At 51.8% G+C, this 20,336-nt stretch overlaps 1 protein-coding gene across 2 annotated transcripts in view; it reads left to right on the top strand.

Moving 5' to 3' along the window:
- Positions 1-18,981, top strand: part of LOC100192930 (uncharacterized) — a 30,892-nt gene extending 11,911 nt beyond the window's left edge. Inside the window, exons 10-16 of one of the 2 annotated variants that reach the window (XR_002265931.3) lie at positions 11,143-11,374; positions 12,211-12,332; positions 12,530-12,610; positions 12,688-12,762; positions 15,798-18,010; positions 18,115-18,265; positions 18,353-18,981. Coding sequence is in view for 1 of the 2 variants with exons in the window: in XM_008664907.2 (XP_008663129.1) it covers positions 11,143-11,374; positions 12,211-12,332; positions 12,530-12,610; positions 12,688-12,762; positions 17,889-18,010; positions 18,115-18,265; positions 18,353-18,535 (966 nt within the window). In the remaining variant the exon portion in view is untranslated. The remainder of the gene's footprint in view (positions 1-11,142; positions 11,375-12,210; positions 12,333-12,529; positions 12,611-12,687; positions 12,763-15,797; positions 18,011-18,114; positions 18,266-18,352) is intronic. The other variant, XM_008664907.2, reaches the window with a different exon arrangement.
- Positions 18,982-20,336: the final 1,355 nt, after the last annotated feature.

Here is a 20,336-nt window from a genome sequence, read left to right as displayed (position 1 = left end):
GCTTGAATGATGTTGTCCCACCCCACTGCTCGATCGGGGCTATTGAGGATGCGGGATTACGACATGTCTCGCCCAAGGTTAAGTCGACTAGTCGACTGAGCGATAAGGTGACTAATCGCGATTAGTCGAGCCTAGTCGAGTCCTAGTCGTCCACCTATAACAGGACCATATGTGTGTGTGTGTGTGTGTGTGTGTGTGTATATATATATATATATATATATATATATATATATATATATATATATATATATAGCTGTAGCTGGACTGCATGAACTGTACCAGTGCCACATCCATCGTTCTGGGGCTAGGGCAACACATTTTAGGAAGATGACTTCAACATTATTACGTCGGCTCCTATTCTCATCTGCAAAGGCACAACTCAAGAGGAGGCCAATGCGTGCACAATACTGCTCATTAAGTGAACATAGAACTGAACAACCAAAATATCAGAGCAATTACCGTCTGAAGAGGTCCTCATCTCGGTCTCTGAATTCTAAACAAAGGAGGAGTGGTCGCCTACTCGCCTGTTCAGCCGCTGAACATACAATAGAGGAGGACGGGAGCACGCTGGAGGGGGGCCTTTGCAGACTACAGTCGCCGCGCGATGGAGGGGGCGCATCTGCTACTCGAGCAGAGGGCCGCCAGAGCACAACAGGGCGACAGGTGAGGAGGGTGGCGGCGATGGAGAAGGGGTGGCTGCGCCGGGGAAGAGCGCACGCGCAACAATGCATATTGTATTGGTATAGGCAGGGGCGTAGGGCGAAACAGTGTTTTTGTTGTGTACAGATGGTGGGCCGACCCGCATAATAGAGGCCAGATTAGTGGCCCAAAACAGGCATAACTAGTCGACCATAACCCCTAGTCGGACGACTAATCGCAATTAGTCGGCGACTAGGACGACTAATCGCTACCTAGTCGCTTTAGTCGAGTCGGAGACCCTAATCGACGATAAGGCTGACTATTCGCGATTAGTCGGACGACTTTAAAACCTTGGGACTCTCGCCCCAAATTGGGTCGCTAGAGACACTCAGGCATGATGATGAATCTCTGGACTTGTACGCCCCACTATGCGTCAGCCCTCAAGGTTTATTCAAGACGAAGGTTAAAAAATCAACAGAATCAGGCTCAGCAAGATCTTTCAGTGCCTCCCACCTCCATCCAGGAGGCCTCATTGTTATGAGGGTGCTGCAATCTCTTCTGATCGACCTGGCTCATTCTCTGCGTCAGTCAAGAAGATTCAAGGAAGGGAGAATTTTTCAACAAGATAAACCGAAGGTCGTCAAGCTTATTGGCAGCACCATCTAGCAGTAAACATGTTGTACCTTCTGCAAGTCCGCCAGTTGGGTTTGTGCCAAGAAGAAGCCGACGTGTCGTGGGTGTGGGGGTTGAGTTCAATATGCAAGATCTGGGCACCAGAGCTACAAAAAAAAGCTATGAAAGCCCTCCCGATTATCTCTGAAGCAGAGGATATTAGTCAACAAGCCTTACAGAAGTATGCCAGATTGTTCAAACATCCTTTGTCGCAGAGGGATGTGGAAGCGCCCTGCATTATTTGGCTGGAGTATCCCAGCAGAACTGCAGCAGCAGTAGGGATTCCCCCCTTTTCTTTTGGTCTATCTGGTTGTTCCCTTTCCTAATGGATCCATAAAATTTTTTATGTTGGAATGTGCGGGGATTAAACTCCTCTGTAAGGCAAGACTCAGTTAGAGATTTGGTGGAATCCTGTCAGGTCGATGTGGTGTGTTTGCAGGAGACAAAAATGCAATGTATTTCTAGGGAACCATTCTTTCTGTTAGCATGCTGTATAGGCCCATGGGCCTTTAGGGTGTTCGGTTGGCCTAGGAGGGTGGTCGGCTGCAACCCTAGAGCAGTGGCGGCTGTAGCCCCTCTCCCCTTTTTGGTAGTATTGGATCTGATTGGCAAGGTGTCCCTAGATTAGCACTTTCCTGATTCTCTAGATTAGCACTTTCCTATTTCTGGGACATCCTTGCCTATATGTACTGAGCCTTGGGCTCCCTCAATAATCAATCCAATAATCATTTCCCAGCCATCCTCTTTCACTTTCTATGCTGGGGTCTCAGTTTTCAGAATTCGTCTTCCTCCCTTCTATTGGTGCTAGTGGTGGTATTTTAGTGGCTTGGAAGCAGCTGTTAGTGTGCACAGGTTGGAATAGAATCGACAATCACCTCATCTCGGTTCAGTTTGGCAAGGAAGGTGGATCTATCTGGTGGCTCACCTGTGTGTATGGACCTCAGGGAGACTCGGAGAAAATAGAATTTCTGCAAGAACTAAGAGACATTAGGAATGCCTGTGTGGGACCTTGGGTTTTGGCTGGAGATTTTAATCTAATCTACAAATCTTCGGACAAAAACAATACCAATATTAATAGAGCAACGATAGGCCGGTTTAGGAGGATGATCAATGATTTATCTCTCAAAGAGATACCCTTTCATGGTCGTAAATTTACCTGGTCTAATCAACAAGTGGATCCTGTTTTGGTAAAGCTGGATCGAGTCTTCTGTTCTGTGGATTGGAACTTGTTTTCCCAAATGTTCTGCTCCAGAGTGCAGCCTCTCAGGACTCCGATCAACTGCCCCTTGCTTCTAGGGCTCAGGGATAACAAGCCCGGAAAGCGCAGGTTTCACTTTGAGTCCTTTTGGACTAAGCTGGATGGTTTTCAGGAAATTATTCAATCAGCTTGGAACTCGGTGGATCTGGATAGTTGTCCCTTCCTAACCCTTGATAAGAAATTGAAGGAGACTGCTAAACAGTTGAAAGCCTGGAGTGCCAACCAGGTTGGTCATGTGAGGTCGCAGTTTGCTTTGGCCAAAGAGGTGCTGCACAGGGTGGAAATGGCTCAGGATGAAAGACATCTCACGCCAGTTGAGGTCTGGCTCAGGAACAGGCTGAAAAAGCACTGCTTGCTGCTGTCCTCATTCAGGCACACCATGGCTAGACTTCGTTCTAGAATCACTTAGCTCAAAGAAGGAGATGCTAACACCAAGTTCTTTCATCTCCATGCCCGACACCGCAAAAGGAAGAATTTTGTAGCAAAAATCGTGGAGGGAGATCGAATTTTGACCTCCCATAATGAGAAAGCTGCTGCTGTAGATCAGTTTTATTACAACCTCATTGGTCAGCACAGAGAAAGGGACAGAACGATAGACTTGGAGGCCCTTGTTGTCCCTAGGCATAATCTGTCTGATCTGGACTCTCCTTTCTCTGAGCAAGAAGTTTGGGAAACCATTAGAGATATGCCTGCTGATAAGGCTCGAGGGCCTGATGGTTTTACAGGGCGGTTTTACAAATCTTGCTGGGGGATTATTAAGAATGAAGTGTTGGCTGCAACTTCAGCAGTTTGGATCAGAAAGTTCTGCAATTTCAGCAAGCTAAACACTGCTTATATCACTATGATCCTGAAGCATGAAGGGGCTGTTCAGGTTAAGGATTTTCGGTCTATAAGTCTTGTGCACAACTTTGCTAAAATAATCACGAAAATCTTTGCAAATCGGCTGGCCAAAAAACTCCATGAGATGGTTTCCCCTAATCAGAGTGCTTTTATAAAAGGAAGATTCATACAAGATAATTTTATGTTGGTCCAACAAACATCGAGGCTCTTGCACCAACAAAAGATGGCTCGGTTGCTTTTCAAACTGGACATCACAAAGGCTTTTGACTCAGCATCGTGGTCCTTTCTAATTGAAGTCATGGTGCACATGGGTTTTGGGCAGATTTGGAGAGATATTATTTGCGGTTTGTTGGCCTCTTCCTCGACTCAAGTACTCCTCAATGGGTTCCCTGGATCTCATATTCATCATAAAAGAGGTCTTCGTTAGGGGGACCCTCTTTCCCCAATGCTTTTCATACTTACAATGGATATTTTGGGTTTCCTGTTCAATAAGGCAGAAGAGGGAGGGCTGCTACAACATCTTTCAAGGGGGAAAAGGTTGCACAGAATTTTTATGTATGCGGACGATGTGGCTTTATTCCTGCATCCTGCACCCTTGGATATCTCTGTTACTCTGGAAATTCTCCAGTTATTTGGAGACGTTTCTGGCCTCTACAATAATGCACAGAAGTCCAGCATTCTTCCCATCAGGTGCCCTGGGGATACCTTATTGGAAGTCCAGACCCTGCTGCTCTGTGTTGTGACAGCCTTCCCTTGCCGGTATTTGGGTCTCCCTCTTTCCATTCATAAGTTAAACAGACATCATTTTCAAGCTTTGGTTGAAAGGGTTGCTGATCGGCTGCCGCATTGGAAGGCGGATTTAATGTCCAGATCAGGGAGAAGAATCCTGGTTCAACATGTCCTTATTGGCATGTCTATCTGTGGCAATGGCAGTTGACATCCCCCATTGGGCTTTGGAGGCGATTGATAAAATAAGAAAAGGGTTTCTCTGGAAGGGTAGAAAGGAAGTTAGAGGGGGGGGCACTGTTTGGTAGCATGGAAAGAGGTTTGTAGTCCCCTTCATCTGGGAGGCCTGGGGATTTCTAGTCTACGGGAGCTCTGCTGGGCACTCCGTATGAGGTGGTTGTGGCTGCAAAAAACTGAGCCTGGACGATCTTGGTCTGGTCTTTCTATTCAAATTCCAGCCAAGGCCTGGGCTTTCTTTTCCAGGGTGTAGGAAGCTGAACCCATACCCCTAACCAGGGATGGGGAGTAGTATTAATAGACATAGTAACTGGGCCAGGCCCATTACAGTGAGGGGTGAGACGGTAATTACATGGGGAATACCCCAAACCCTAGAGTCCTAGACGGGTAGTCTAACACCCCCCCGCAGTCACAACTCTATCCTGTACAGATGTTGAGACTGGAACGAAAGTCTAAGAATACACTCGACGGTAGTCCCTTGGTGAAGATGTCGGCGAACTGCAGCGTGGTGGGGACGCTGAGAACCCGAACGTCACCGGCAGCGACACGTTCGCGGACGAAGTGCAGGTCGATCTCCACATGCTTTGTGCGCTGATGCTGCACGGGGTTGGTGGAGAGGTAGACTGCGCTGACGTTGTCGCAGTAGACGAGGGTGGCGCGCTGGAGGGGACTGTGGAGCTCGTGGAGGAGCTGGCGCAGCCAGGAGGCCTCTGCCACGCCGTTGGCCACGGCACGGTACTCGGCCTCAGCGCTGGAGCGAGAGACGACGGGCTGACGCTTGGCGGCCCAAGAGACGAGGTTGGCGCCCAGGAACACGGCGTAACCGGAGGTGGACCGGCGCGTGTCGGGACAGCCAGCCCAGTCAGCGTCGGTGTAGACCACGAGCTCTGACGTTGGTGATGGTCGGAGAAGGAGGCCATAGTCGAGGGAGCCGCGGAGGTAGCGCAGAATCCGCTTGAGCGCAGTGAGATGGGGCTCCCGCGGAGTGTGCATATGCAGGCACACCTGCTGGACGGCGTATGCGATGTCGGGCCTGGAGAAGGTGAGGTACTGGAGCGCGCCGGTGAGGCTCCGGTAGGACGTCGCGTCGGCGACCGGAGGCCCATCGTCCTCAGAGAGCTTGGCCTGAGTGTCGACAGGCGTGGAGCAGGGCTTGCAGTCAGACATGCCAGCCCGCTCCAGGATGTCGATGGCGTACTGGCGCTGGTGGAGGAAGAGACCCTGGGACCGGCGCTCGGCGGTGATGCCGAGGAAGTGGTGTAGGGGCCCCAGGTCCTTCATCGCGAACTCCCGCTGAAGGGCGACGATCGTGCGGTGTAGAAGATCGGCGGTCGATGCCGTGAGCACAATGTCGTCGACGTAGAGCAGGAGGTAGACGGTGTCGTCGCCGCGCCGGTAGATGAACAGGGACGTGTCCGACTTGGCCTCGACGAAGCCGATGGAGGCCAGGTAGGAGGCGAAGCGACTGTACCATGCCCGTGGCGCCTGCTTGAGGCCGTACAGGGACCGGTTCAGCCGGCAGACCAGATCCGGACGGTCAGCGTCGACGAAGCCGGTGGGCTGGCTGCAGTAGACAGTCTCCGTCAGAGTGCCATGCAGGAAGGCATTCTTGACATCGAGCTGATGGATCGCCCAGTCGCGGGAGAGGGCGAGGGAGAGGACGGCGCGAACAGTGGCGAACTTGACGACGGGGCTGAAGGTCTCGTCGTAGTCCACTCCGGGGCGCTGTGTGAAACCCCGAAGGACCCAACGGGCCTTGTAGCGGTCGAGGGAGCCATCCGAGGTCAGCTTGTGGCGAAATAGCCACTTGCCGGTGACCACGTTGGTGCCTGGTGGACACGGCACCAGGTCCCAGGTGTGGTTGGCCAAGAGGGCCGCGTACTCCTCCTCCATAGCACGACGCCAATGTGGGTCGGCGAGGGCAGTGCGAACGGAAGAGGGCACCGGGGAAGCGCCGGGTGGAGTGCTGGACGTATCAGCGGCCAGGATCAGCCGGTCGACGGGTCGGAGAACGCCAGCAGCGCGCCGAGTCACCATCGGGTGGACGTGCCCGGGGTCGCGATGGATGGCGACCGGGTGGTATACGGCCGGCTCGGAGTGAGCCGCCGGAACGTCGGGAGCGGCTGGTGGGGCCGGCTCACGGCGGTGATAGACGACGGCGGGGTCGGCGAATCGGGCCGCGCTCGTCGACGGACCCGGGTCGGGGGGCGCCGAGGTAGTGGTGTGGCCGCGGCGATGGTAGATGAGGGCGGGGTTGGCGAATCGAGCCGGAGTCGACGGGGCCGCGCGTGGCGCAGGCGGGGTCGACGGGGCCGCGCGTGGTGCAGGCGGGGTCGACGGGGCCGCGCGTGGCGCAGGCGGGGTCGACGGGGCCACGCGTGGCGCAGGCAGGACCGACGGGGCCGCGCGTGGCGCAGGCGTGATCGACGGAGCCGCGCGTGGCGCAGGCGGGGTCGACGGGGTCGCGCGTGTCGCGGAGACCGACGGGGCCGCGCGTGGCGCAGGCAGGGTCGTGGGAGCCGCACGAGGAGCAGGTAGCGGCGCAAGACGGGGAGCCGAAGGTGGGGGAGGAATCGGATCGGACTCGAGGAGGGAGTCAAGGTCGGTGGGTGGGGTGGAGCCAGCAAGGGGAAACACATCTTCGTCAAAGACGACGTGACGAGAGATGATGATGCGGTGGGAGGTGAGGTCTAGGCACCGATACCCCTTGTGGTCAGGGGAGTAGCCGAGGAAGAGGCACCGAGTGGAGCGAGGAGAAAGCTTGTTAGGGGCGGTAGCGGAAGTGTTAGGGTAGCAGGCACAGCCGAACACGCGCAGGTGATCGTAGGAAGGGGCTGTGCCGTACAGGGCAAAGTGAGGAGTAGGGTGGCTCACCGCCTTCGAGGGAAGACGGTTGAGGAGATGCGTGGCAGTATGAAGGGCCTCTGCCCAATAGGTGGCAGGGAGAGATGCCTGAAAGAGAAGGCAGCGGATCATGTTGGTGGTGGTGCGAATCATACGCTCGGCCCGGCCGTTCTGAGCAGAGGTGTAGGGACACGAGAGACACAACTGGATGCCGTGAGTGAGGAAGAAAGAACGGGAGGCGTTGTTGTCGAACTCGCGGCCATTGTCGCACTGCAGGGCACGGACCGGGCGCCGGAACTGGGTGGATACCCAGGTGAAGAAGTGAGTGAGGGTGGTAAACGTGTCGGACTTCAGCCGAAGGGGGAAAGTCCAAAGGAAATGGGAGTAGTCATCCAGAATGACTAGGTAGTACTTGTAGCCGGAGAGGCTAAGGACAGGAGATGTCCAGAGGTCACAGTGGACAAGATCAAAGGCCTGAACAGCCCTGGACGTGGAAGTGGAAAAAGGGAGACGTGAGTGACGGCCGAGCTGACAAGCATGGCAGAGGCGCTCAGAAGAGCCCCGAGTATATGAGATGTCGGAGTGGCCGGAAAGCTGGGACATGACGTCAGGTCCAGGGTGCCCGAGGCGGCGGTGCCAAATGGCGGAGGAGGTGGTGGTAGTGGCGAGAACATGTGAAGTGGTGGTAGTAGTAAGTACAGGAGATGAGGCTACTCTGGTGTGGGGAGTGGAGGGCAAGTGAAGAGAATAGAGGGGGCCGGAGCTGTCACAGCGAGCGAGCACAGCATGTGTGGGAAGGTGGCGTATGGTGAGGCCCCATGGGTCGAACTCCATAGAGCACTGGTTGTCACTAGTGAAGCGACGAACCGAGAGGAGGGGATGAGTTAGACCGGGAGCAACAAGGACGTCGTTAAGGCAAAATGGTCCTGGAAGAGCCGATGTACCTACTGAGGTGACCGGGAGGGTGGAACCGTTGCCGACGACGATGGAGGTAGGATGTGAGGGGTGGGGTGGATGGGAGTGGAGTAACGAAGTAGTGGTGGGGGTAGTGTGGAAGGAGGCCCCGGAGTCAACCACCCAATCGGTGGTGGTCCGGGGAGGTGGAAGTGGCGATGGTACGTGGTGAGCGGAGAGGGCCAAAGAAGGTGCCCCGACAGAGGCACTAGGAAGGGAGGGAGATGACACGGGCTCAACCGCTAGGGAGGCGATCGCAGCACGTGGGAAGACAAGCGGTCCAGGCACGTGACGGCCCGCCTGAGGGTGGACCTCGACGCAGTCCCGAAGAATAGGGTTCCAGACGGGATCGAAGGACACGAACATGCCCCGGATGAGCTGGCCGTCGTGGAGGAGGACACGCACCGTCACGAGAGCGGTGAGCGAGGTAAAGCTCATGGCGACCGGTGCAGGCCGGCGCAGGGAGGCGCGGACAGGACAGCCGGGCTGAGTGCACGGCGTCGGGCGACCACGGCACGGGACTGCAGGGGCGCTGCGTGGCGCGGAACAGCAGGGGCGCGGGACCACCGGGCGGGTGCTCCTGGTCGGGTGAAGCAGGGAGGATAAGGCTGCTGAGCAGTGGGGAAGAACCGGCGTCCGGAGGTGGCCGGCGGCTGGTAGGGGAAGGAGAGCTCGCGTGGGACGCCACTCCCCTGGCCGGATCTCGCCCTGCTGGCCCCTGGTCGGACGCCCAGGCCTCTGCGCGGCAGGTGGAGGGAGCCTCGGCCGTCGGCGGGGGTAGGGGCGGCGGCGTCCAGGTCCGGTGAGGCGAGGGGCGGCGTCGGGGCGCCGGATCGGCAGGCGGTGCGGCGGCCTGGGCCGGTCGCGGACGCCTGGGCAGGAGCGGTGGCGCGCCTGGGTGCGGACCGCTGCTCGGTCGCGGGCCGCTGGCAAGGCCGGCCTGGTGCAGACGGGCGCGCCGTCGGGGTCGCGAGCTGACGCGACGCGGCGGCCCCTGGGCGCGGAAGCGGCAGCCTGGCGGCGAGGAGGGGAGGGGGCGCACAAGCGCCGGCGACGAGGAGGAACCGGCCGCTGGCGGCTGGAGAGGTGGAGACGCCGGTCGAGCTGGCGCGCTGGAGAAGGCCAGGCAGCGGCGCGGCTTGGGGGAGAGGAGAGAGGAGTGGAAGGGAGCAGGGCAGGCGGCCAGCAGGGGGCCGACGGCGGGAGGGAGGCCGGCGGCAGGGGGCCGGCGGCGGCTGCAGGGGGAAGAGTACCCCTGGCGGCTGTAGCTGGGGAGGACCTAAACCTAATCTGATACCATGTAGGAAGCTGAACCCATACCCCTAACCAGGGATGGGGAGTAGTATTAATAGACATAGTAACTGGGCCAGGCCCATTACAGTGAGGGGTGAGACGGTAATTACATGGGGAATACCCCAAACCCTAGAGTCCTAGACGGGTAGTCTAACACAGGGTCCTGATTTCTGAAGTGGGGAACGGTGCAAACACCTTGTTCTGGACTGATAGGTGGTTGCATGGGGAAAGAATTTCTGAGCTGGCCCCGAGGCTTTTTGGCATAATTCCTAAGAAATTTGCTCAGAAACGAACTGTACAAGAAGCTTTATCCAATGGTCGATGGATTGATGACATTAGGGGGGCACTCACGGTTGAAGCTATATCAGATTATGTTTGTCAATGGGAGATGCTTTCTGACATTGAGATACAACCGGACAGGGAGGATACACACATTTTCAGCATTGCTCCAGATGGTAGATACTCTGCAAGGTCTGCCTATAAAGGTCTTTTTATGGGATCATGCTATTTCGGTCATTATAAGCGAGTGTGGAAAACATGGGCGCCACCAAAATGTCGTTTTTTCATTTGGCTCGTTGCTCAGAACAGATGCTGGACAACAGATAGACTCGCCAGGAGAGGATTAAATCACCCAAGCAAATGCCCCTTATGCGATCAGGATGCTGAATCTATTAATCATCTGCTTGTCACATGTGTTTTTGCCAGAGTTTTCTGGTATAAAGTGCTAAGAAAGTTTGGTATGCACTCCTTAGCTCCTCAGCCAGGTGCTACCTCCTTTTTGGATTTTCTCGCTGGACCATGTTTCGGTCTCTTCTTAATATAATATCGGGAGGGCAGTCTTTCCCTCCCCGGCCGAGTTTTTTTAAGCGAAAGGACCATAAAACCAACTTTTTGGAGGCCACAGAGAAACGAAAATGGCGGTAAGATTCTTCCAACACATGAAACCCAGCAGGGGAACCTCCAAGAATTGCTTGAAGAGCCAAACTATCGAATGCTCAGAGAGTTTGAAAGTAAATCTTCGAAAGACCGCAATCAAACGGAACGAACCATCAACACAGGCTGAGGGATGGTGCACCGAAGAAGCAAATCCGTGAAGCATTTCCCTTTGAAATTTCAATCCAGGAGATGGATCCAAGTCATGAGTACGAAGACACAGGCGAACATCCACTCCCATCGCCAAGAGGAGGGGGGAGGGAAGCAGAGAAGAAGAGGAAGTGAAGATCAGAAGAGACCTCCATTGGCCGTGGACCAAGGGAGAGCAGGAGGACAGGGGGACGAGGCAAGATGGACGACGGAGATGGAGACGAGGTGATGGAGAGGAGCAGCCGGCGAGGAGAGAGCGGAGGGAGCCATATTTGTCATTGCTATTAGATCTTATTGTTAGGATGCTTTATATAAGGAGTCAATGAGTAAAGGTCACTAAGAGATTGCGTGGAACCTTTTGCTCCCCCTCCCCCTTCCCTCTCTTTCTTTTTCCCTGTGGCCTGGGTGCTTCTTTCCTGGCTGCTTGCGGGGCCCAGAACCCTGAGGCCTGAACAACCATGTCCATTCTTATTACTAACACTCACAGTCCCAAGTCCATACCATCACGGTTAACTTTTTAGTTGTAATGTGTAACTATAGTTAAATCGCATACCTGCATAACCTTCTCAGCTGATCTTTTATGTTGCATTTGGAAGGTAACTTCAGAAATAACTGGTCCAATGGTTGTGGAAGATGTTGTCTATGAAAATGCTGATGGAGATCAAGGTTCCATGTCTGAGAAAATGTTCCGTCGTCTTATTTTTGGAAGAAGTTCTGGTTTAGTGCAATCTGAAGCGTTGTTAATCAGAGATCCTCCCAGTGATGAGGTAGACAAAAAGAACAAAAGTGCAGCTGCAACATCTAAAAAAAGAAGGAACCATAAAAGGGGTCTGCTCTGTTTCTTCTTGTTTCTGTAATTTTAATGTGCAAGGTGCTTTGCGGTGCTTGCTTGCCATACTCATTGGTTTAATTGGCACTAGTTGATATCCTTGCTCTTAGTACCTTTTGTTGCTATCATGTGTGTGCACAATCTAATACTTGTGTTGGAAGTTTGGTTCTTTTTAAAATCATAGATTCAAAATCAAAGTGTTCCTGTTTAGCTGATAATCTTACATTCCAAATGTTGCTCATTTTCTTAGATTTTGTGGAGAGAGCATGCTGTATATCACATATTTCTATGTGGCAGATCAGATGTGTCACTTCTAGTTCTTATTCATTTCTATAGGTTGTAGCTAAATTTCTGTCTATGTAGTTACTTTGTGAATATTTGTTCAGTTTAACTGCTCACTGGGCTGTTCTAGATGCAACCACAGTTGTTTCAAAGGCAATTCGTCTATTTGTTGGGACACGATAGATGTGTGATGTGCGTTAGTCTTTCATAATCTATTGCTCCCTAGGATGTTCAGGAATTTTTATCTAGTAATTGCAATGCTTGCCCATAATCTACAATTTCTGCAGAATCTATATGGGTTCTAGCCAGAATTGTAAACATCATCTGATTTACTCGGATAATAGAAAGAATAATAATAATAAATATCTGGAATATAAATCCCCTAGTGATCTGTTGAATGTTGGAACTGCTACAGGTACATGATTCTTATTGTTTCAGTACCTGTTGATATCTTATATTCACCCATTCAATAAGCTATTCAAGATTAGGCACTAAATTACATTTGTTTTTCTCTCATGGTTTTAAAATCCAATTGTTGGTCACTGATATGCAGGATCCAAGAACAGTCTGAGAATTGACCATAAATTTCTTGGTAGCTCATATCACAGCAGTATCATATCTGGGCTTTCTTTAGTTGCATCTTCTCTGAGTGCTGCTGCTTCATCTGGAGAAAAAGTAAGTATTGTGCTATTGTTCTATGTGAACGATTCAACTTTTAAGTGCATGAAACCATGAATCCAGATTATTGGAGTTGGCCCCTTAAAGTAGTTGAAGTTGAATGCCAGCTTTGTTGTGGTACAGGTTGTTCGTAATTTTTTGGTATTATGGCGTGCGAAACAATTCTGTATGTTAATTCAATTTGCATTTTGTAGGTCAGCATCACCGTTGTAGGCCTTGGTGCTGGTTGTTTCCCAATGTTTCTCCGTGGATGTCTGCCTTTCGTAGATATTGAGGTAAGGGGGGGGGGGGGGTAGGCTTTTATCTTCGACTATTGATTGAATGAGGTGCTCACACTTCTCAAAATTTGCAGGTCGTTGAGTTGGACCCCTTGGTGGCTGAGCTAGCAAAGAAATATTTTGGCTTTTCAATGGATGAGCAATTGAAGGTCGGTTCTCATACTCTCCTGTAATAAGAGAAAGCCCAGAGATCTTGGAGTTCAACTATTTTCTATTGCTGTTTGAAAAATTTCTTCCATACTACTTGTTAATTTAAACTTTTACTGGGCCATCTCTAGCGAGGAGCCTGCTTGAGCCTATTGAGGGATTTGTTGAGACGACAAACCAGGTGAGGCGGAGCGGGATCAATAAACCATGTAGGCTGGCTACAATAGACCCTCTCAGACACAATGCCATGAAGGCGTTCGTGACGTCGAGCTAATGAATTGGCCAATCACACCAGAGGGCTAGTGTGAGAACAGTATGGACAACCCGTCGGCTTCACAACCGGACTGAAGGTCTCGTTGTTGCCGACACTAGGCTGCTGAGCCACGATGCTTAAAGATCCACTTGCCGGTGACAACGTTGGAGCCATGAGGATGGGGCACGAGGTCCCAAGGTGATTGGACATCAGTGCCTTGTACTCCGTCGCATGCCGTCAATTGGGGTCGACAAGGGCAGCACGACAAGAGGACGAAACGTGAGAGACGACTGTTGATGAAGCGACCATGAACTAAGCTGGTCAACAAAACTTCGCAAGTGTGGTCGTGCGGTGATGATTCACCACTGGAGGAATAGGAACGGGCCCCTGTGGTAGCGCACGTGGTAGAGATGAGGTGCCCTGTGGTGACAAAGTGACAGACTTCGACTGAGGCCCCCAGACACCGGTTGTAGGCCAGTAGTGGTTGAGGGGCGGGTGCCAAGGTGATAGAGGTGGCTGGAGCCGGCCGAGGCGCATACATCAGTGTGACGGAGCCGGTGCAGGCTAGGGCTGACTAGGATAACAAAGAGCAGGCTGGCAGGCCAGCACCGAGGCCTGGCGCGAACGACAGTCACAACAGGGGGGCCAACGAACCTGCTGGGGAGGCAGGTGGTGCCACTAGGAGGGTGTCAGACCTAGGAAGTGCTAGGCGTGTCCGCTGGAGGTGCAAGGGCGCCCGTCGCCGGATTAGGCGTTCCGGCAGGATCGAACATGGTTGTGCGTGGCGCGTGAGGACCTGTAGGAACGCAGCAGAAGCCTGATCTTCGGGAGGGGTCGACGTTCGAGCGTCAACGATCGACAGGGCGACACAACAAAAGGGCACCGGCAGGCCGACCTTCCTTCTTCTTCGATCGTTCGGGCGTCAAGGAGCCCCGCCAGGGAGGCCGACAGCAGCGCACGCGTCTGCGCCGGTCATGGTGTCCGCGCCCGCAGCAGAATAGAAGGGGAAACGACAGATCCAGCCGGGAAGGCCACGACAGCGACGGATCCAGCCGGGAAGACACGATCCAGCCAAAGGGACGGCGGATCGAGCCGGAAAGGTCGCAACAACGTGGATCCGGCCGGGAAGGCCGCAACAGCGACGGATCCAGCGAAGGCGAAGAAGGGGGTGGGCGGCGGGGCAGGTCCAGCCAGGCAGGGGCCTGCGCCGGACTTAGCAAGGGGTGTGAACGGCACCGGCGACGGGAGAAGGTCGAAGGGTGAGACGCTGCAGCGCTGAGCGCCATGAGAGACGGGCGCTATGGGCCAGGGTGGCCGACGACCATGGGGCAGAGAGCTCCATCCGTCCTACTGCTTGAGGGAGCGAGGGCACCGAGCAAGGCTCGTGCAGGGGAGAAAAGAAAGCAGGGGCAGGGCTGGTGGACTGGGGAGGCGCTGGGCACGCCCACCAGTCTAGGGAGGCCGACAACCATGGATGGGAAGGCCGGCTGGAGGTTGAAGCAGGGAGAGGGGAAGGTGAGCCGGTCCTGGGCGTCTGTGACCGGCGGCGGGGAGCAGTAGTAGAGTCGAGGCGACGCGAGCGCGACTGGGAGGAGCACGCGGCACGGATCCCTGGGGCCGTTGCAGTCCGACGCGGCCGGCTGGTGCGGGATGGCAGCGCAGCGCGGAAGCCGGGGTGGGAGTGAGCAGCGGATGCGCAGCCCTGGGCTTACTGCTGCTGTGCGCGAGGTCGACTGGCGACGAAGGGACGGAGGCTGCGAGCCCGCGCCAGGCTGCGCTTGGCTGGCTGAGCTCGCGCCGGAGGTGGGGAGGGAGGGCGAGGGGCTGCGCCCGCGCTGCACCCGGGCTGCCATGCCCACGTCTGCGCCCGCGCTGTGGGGACGCGCCCACGTCGTCGGGGGCCGCTGCGCCTGCTGCAGGGGGCCCACGCCCGAGCCACCTCGCAGCCACGCGCCTGCTCGCGCGGCGACGACGAGCCTGGCCGACGGCTGCGCGAGGGAGAGGGTCCGCGCGCGGCCAGGGCTGGCGCGGGTGGGGTCTGGGGCAGCGCGGCTGGGGGCGGCACGACCACATCGGGGGGAGAGTGGAAGCAGGGACGTCGGCCTTGGGGAGCATGGGCGCCGAGCACCATGGAGGTCGTAGAGGTGAAGGGGAGCTGCACGACGCCGGATCTAGCACCGGGGCCGCCGCACCTGGACGCGCCCGCGCTGGACCGCGCCTGGCCGGAGGCCGCGAGCCCGCGTCAGGGCAGGGAGCGTCGGTCTGCGAACTGGCGCCATGGGGGTGTTGCTGGAGGAGAGCTCGGCTGGGAGGAAGAAGGCCGCCCCCGGGAGGGAAGGATGAGCCTCCCGGGGGGCGGCGGCTGGTCCTAGGGCTGGCGGCGGCTGTGGGGTGGGTGACGGCTGTGGGTGGAGAGGGAGAAACCCTAACCCTAACCTAGTCCTCTGATACCATGTAGAAGAGTGAACTGTTTGATGTATTGCATAGAGAACGGGTACAATATATACACACACTCACACACACAGTCTAACAATTTCTGTTAGAGTTGCTGTAACATCTTGGTTTTGGCCGCAAGTGGTGTAATATGGTCAGTCTGCTGTTGTCCACATCCTCTACTAGAATTCTGGTCAATGGTGAACCAGGCAGTTGTATACTTCATCATCGAGGCCTTTGCCAAGGGGATCCCTTTTCACCTATGTTTTCATCCTAGTTATGGAAGTTTTGAACTCTATGATAATTTTTGCAACTCAGGAGCATCTCTTACAACTAATTGCATATCCACAGGCCAAACATCGCATTTCCGTATATGCTGATGATGTTGTGTTGTTCCTCCGGCCCCTTAGATCAGACCTCTTTGGTCTCACATGTCTCCTTGATATCTTCGGGCAATCTACTGGTCTCAGGACAAACATCGCTAAGAGTTGAGTCACTCCGATTCAGTGTGGGGAGGAAGAATTGGCTACTATCCTGGAGCTCCTGCCTAGTGAATTAAAGGAATTCGCGTGCAATTATTTGGGGCTGCCCCTGACAATCAGAAAACCATCAAAAGCCGAGTTGCAGCCCCTCATTGACAAGGTATCAAACAAGTTACCAGGTTGGAAAGCCTCTCTCATGAGTCGAGCAGGCCGGCTTGTGATGGTCAAGGTGGTCTTATCATCAATCCCCATCTACTCCATGCTCGCTTTGGACCTCCCTAAATTGGTGTTCAAAGCTATTGATAAACGACGAAGGGATTTCTTATGGAAAGGACAAGAGAAAGCCAACGGAGGTAACTGTGTTCTCATGGGAATGCACCCAGCGACCCCTGCAGTTTGGTGGCCTAGGAATTCTTAATCTGGAACGGTTTGGGTGGGCCCTGCGTAGTCGCTGGTTGTGGCTGTAAAATACTGATGCTTCCCGTCCTTGGGCTGGTCTCCCCATCCGCGTTCCCCCTAACGCGCTAGCGCTGTGCAAGGTTGCTGTTGTTACTACAGTTGGGAACGGGGAATCAACCAAATTCTGGACAGACCGTTGGCTACAAGGTAAAACGGTTGCTGAATGCACTCCTAACTTATTCCTTTTGATCCCCAAAAGGGTTAGAAGACAAAGGACAGTGGCCCAAGGTTTGCAAAATCCTAGATGGGTCTCCGACATCAGGGGAGCATTGACTGTTCAAGTAATTGTAGAATACCTGCAGCTCTGGAACCTTGTTGACAACTTAGTGCTCCACCAAGACACCCCAGATCAGCATACCTGGCGCCTCTCCAAGCACGGGGTTTACTCTAGTAAATCAGCATATGATGCCTTCTTCATTGGGACAGTTAAATTTGCCCCCTGGAAACACATCTGGAAGACCTGGGCGCCATTAAAATGCAAATTCTTCATTTGGTTGGCTGTCAAGAATCGATGTTGGACAGCGGACAAGCTCGCTAAACGTGGGCTGGCTCACCCTGCTGCTTGTCCTTTGTGTGATCAGCTGAGGAGACTATCCAACACTGTTTAGTCTCCTGTGTCTTTTCTAGAGAAGTGTGGTTTCTGTTATTTGCCAAATTGAGGTTGTCTACTCTGTCGCCTCAGGCCATGTTTGGTTTCTTTAGTCCAGGGACTAAAGTTTAGTTAGGGGACTAAAGTTTAGTCCCTAACATGTTTGGTTTTAGGGGCTAAAAATAGTAAGAATATACTAAATGACTCATAAGAAGACTAAAATGGCATTCTGCTATTAGTACAATGAACTAAATGAGGGGTAAATGTGAAATTAATATGGTTTAGTCCATTTTAGCACATATGTGAAGGACTAAAGACTAAATTATTTTAGTCCATATTTTAGTCCTAGTGTTTGGCAAAAAAAGGACTAAATGGGACTAAAAACTAGAGACTAATCTTTAGTCCCTCTAACCAAACACTCCCTCAGTCTAGTGACAAGTTCCTAAACTGGTGGAGTAGAGCTGTTAAAACAGTTCCAAAGAAGTTGAGAAAAGGCCTTAACACACTCATCATGTTGGCTGCCTTGGAAATCTGGAAGCATCGGAATGATTGTGTATTCGAAGGGCAATGGCCTTGTGTTCATACTGTTTTGCAGGTTGTGGCCAATGAATGTACCCTTTGGTGTGCTGCGGGTGCCTCTGCTCTTCAGGAGCTCCTCACTCGCCAACCCACTCTTAGGGTTTAATTTGAGTCGCTCGTAGCTGTGTGGCCTGTGTAGGTGTGTGTTTCTGTAAAGTGGCTGTTTGGGTGGCTGATGATGGGCCTGCGCATTTCTTGCCTTCTTTGTACCTGGTGCTGACTCTTCGGTCGCTCCGTTTCTGTTTTGTCTCATTTCTTAATGAATTGACTCACAGATCTTCTGCGATGTTCTAAAAAAAGTTTCATTGCATCTTACCATTTCTCCCATGTTAGGTCCATTTGGGAGATGGCATCAAGTTCATTGAAGACAGTGTTGCTGCAAATCAGTCAGTAAATGGCAGTACCAGAAATGCATTCAAAATACTTATCCTCGATGTTGATTCATCTGATCTAAGGTATTTCTTTTCCATATCTCCCTCTATCATTTGGGTTCCTGTTTTTTTTTACCAAACAGTTTATTCTAAATGGACTGACGTGAAGCTGATGGTTCTTCTCAAAGCTCTGGGCTGTCTTGCCCACCAGAAAACTTTGTCGAAGATCCTTTCCTTCTAATAGCAAAGGAGTTCCTTTTGGAGGGCGGCCTTTTTGTCATCAATTTAGTCTCGCGGTCAACCTCAGTGAGGGAAACGGTTGTTTCAAGACTGAAAGCGGTGAGTTGTGTGATGCGCCTAGGTTTTTCACTGCATAGGACACCTCATACTGTACTCACTCCCATTTACTGCGACTTTCTTCTGTAGGTCTTCGAACACCTGTACTCACTGCAACTTGAAGAAGACATAAATGAGGTTCTGTTTGCATCACCGAGCGGAAGATACCTAGAAATCAATGACATTAGTGCAGGAGCCTCCAAACTGCAGGACTTGCTCAAAATTCCGGTGGATGTAGAATCAGATATACAGAAGTTGCAGAAACTCCAGTAACAATCTCACCTGACGCGGAGCACCATCCATTTGCATCCACTTGATTTAGGTGCTGTTCAGTTCTCACCCCAGCAGGGCACACCAAAATGTCCTTTGTTTTGCTCGTGGAAGCCAAATTAGGACCAGCTGTTTTGTACACCAGAATTTTGTCTAACTGCGCTATAGAAAAATTTTGGCCTGCCAGAATGTCTTTTACAACCAAAGAGGTGAAAAATCTGGCTTGACCTGATTGGGCCTAGAACAGGCTAGAGCGCATTTCAAACTTTTAAACGTCCACAAATTGGCCGTGTTTTCCCATATGTTTGCCTCGCCAACTCTGCATGGGTAAAACAGTGCAGCTGTACAGATTTAGAGGATGTGTGGAGGAAACAGAATGTGCATCATGCTTGGTCTCTGATGGTTTACAAATTTCAGCGAATATATTGATCAGAATTCAGGCTGTGTTATGATAGCTGTAGCGTGTTTGGCAATGTGAGTGTCGGGTAGGCTCTCGGGACCCTCGTAAGCATTCACACCTCCCGTCCTAGCAGAGTAGCAGCTTCATGTACTATGACTATGGGTGTACTCGGATACGAATGATAAGATTTGTATGAATATGACATCTTAAATACTCAACTTTAAGAATATGAATACGGATAAATATTGGATAATGAGTATCCAGACTTAAGTACAGATTGGATTTTAGCCCTCTTATATAGATCCAATGTGAATACGGACGGAAAAATACCCGTACCATTAGGTCCTAACTTGCAGTGCACACGAAGTTCTACCTCCACTCTGTGCACCGCTGCCCGTTGAACCTTTTCACCGATCGTAACAAGTAACGCGTGGAAGCGAGGACGGAGGCTACGTAAACTCTTGAGGTGTCGGTCTTCGTGGCAGAGATGATTTGTTGCAAGAGGGTGATACTGATACGTGATCAACCAGCGTGTTGGAGAACGAATGAGAGAGGTGATTTCCTCAGCCAATGATGTTTGTCGCAGAGCCGGATAAGTGACGTATATTTATTCGGGCGGATAAATGGCGTATACAAATATTATTTGGTTGGCTATCAGATACTTGTCGGATAATACATCAATTGTTTTTTATAAAATATTTTTTTTTCGACTATGAATTGCAAATAAATTATCAAGACTAATACACATTTGATAAGAAGATAATCTCAAGTTCCCACATAAAAATGGTAAAGTGAAACATTGATTATGTTGAAAGTTAGATACTTAGAGTGATTTCACGTGTAACTCATGTAATAAGTGGAAATAAAATAGAAGAAACATTGACATTTTATGGATTTTATAATCCCATTATTTTTATGGTTATATGTGGCAATGCGTTGTAGCTCCGAATAATTTTTTGGATTTCTGAGGCTATTTGTGCATTATTAATTTTTTCTACATAAAATCATCAAAATATAATGAAATTCATAAAATACACTAGTTTAGACCCAAAATTGCAAAAAAGTTACCAAAATAAAAAACATTCTATTCAAAGATAACCTCAAGTCCCCACATGAAAATGATAAGTGAAATATTGATTATGTTGAAACTTCGATACATATAGTGATTCACGTGTAACTCACGCAATAAGTGGGAGTGGAATGAAAGAAACACTAGCATCTTATGGATTTTATAGTCTAAATGTTTTTTTAGAACTATATGTGGATATATGTTGTGTCCCCGTAAAAATTCATGAATTTTTAGGCTATTTGTGTATTATTATTATTTTTCTATAGAAAATCATCAAAATGCAATTAAATTCATAAAATGTTCTAGTTTCACTAAAAAATTGCAAATAAGTTTCA

This window comes from Zea mays, chromosome 10, assembly GCF_902167145.1.
Source record: "Zea mays cultivar B73 chromosome 10, Zm-B73-REFERENCE-NAM-5.0, whole genome shotgun sequence".
In the NCBI taxonomy this organism is placed as follows: domain Eukaryota; kingdom Viridiplantae; phylum Streptophyta; class Magnoliopsida; order Poales; family Poaceae; genus Zea; species Zea mays.
The sequence above is the reverse complement of the archived record's forward strand: the minus strand, read 5'-3'. Positions and strand labels throughout refer to the sequence as shown.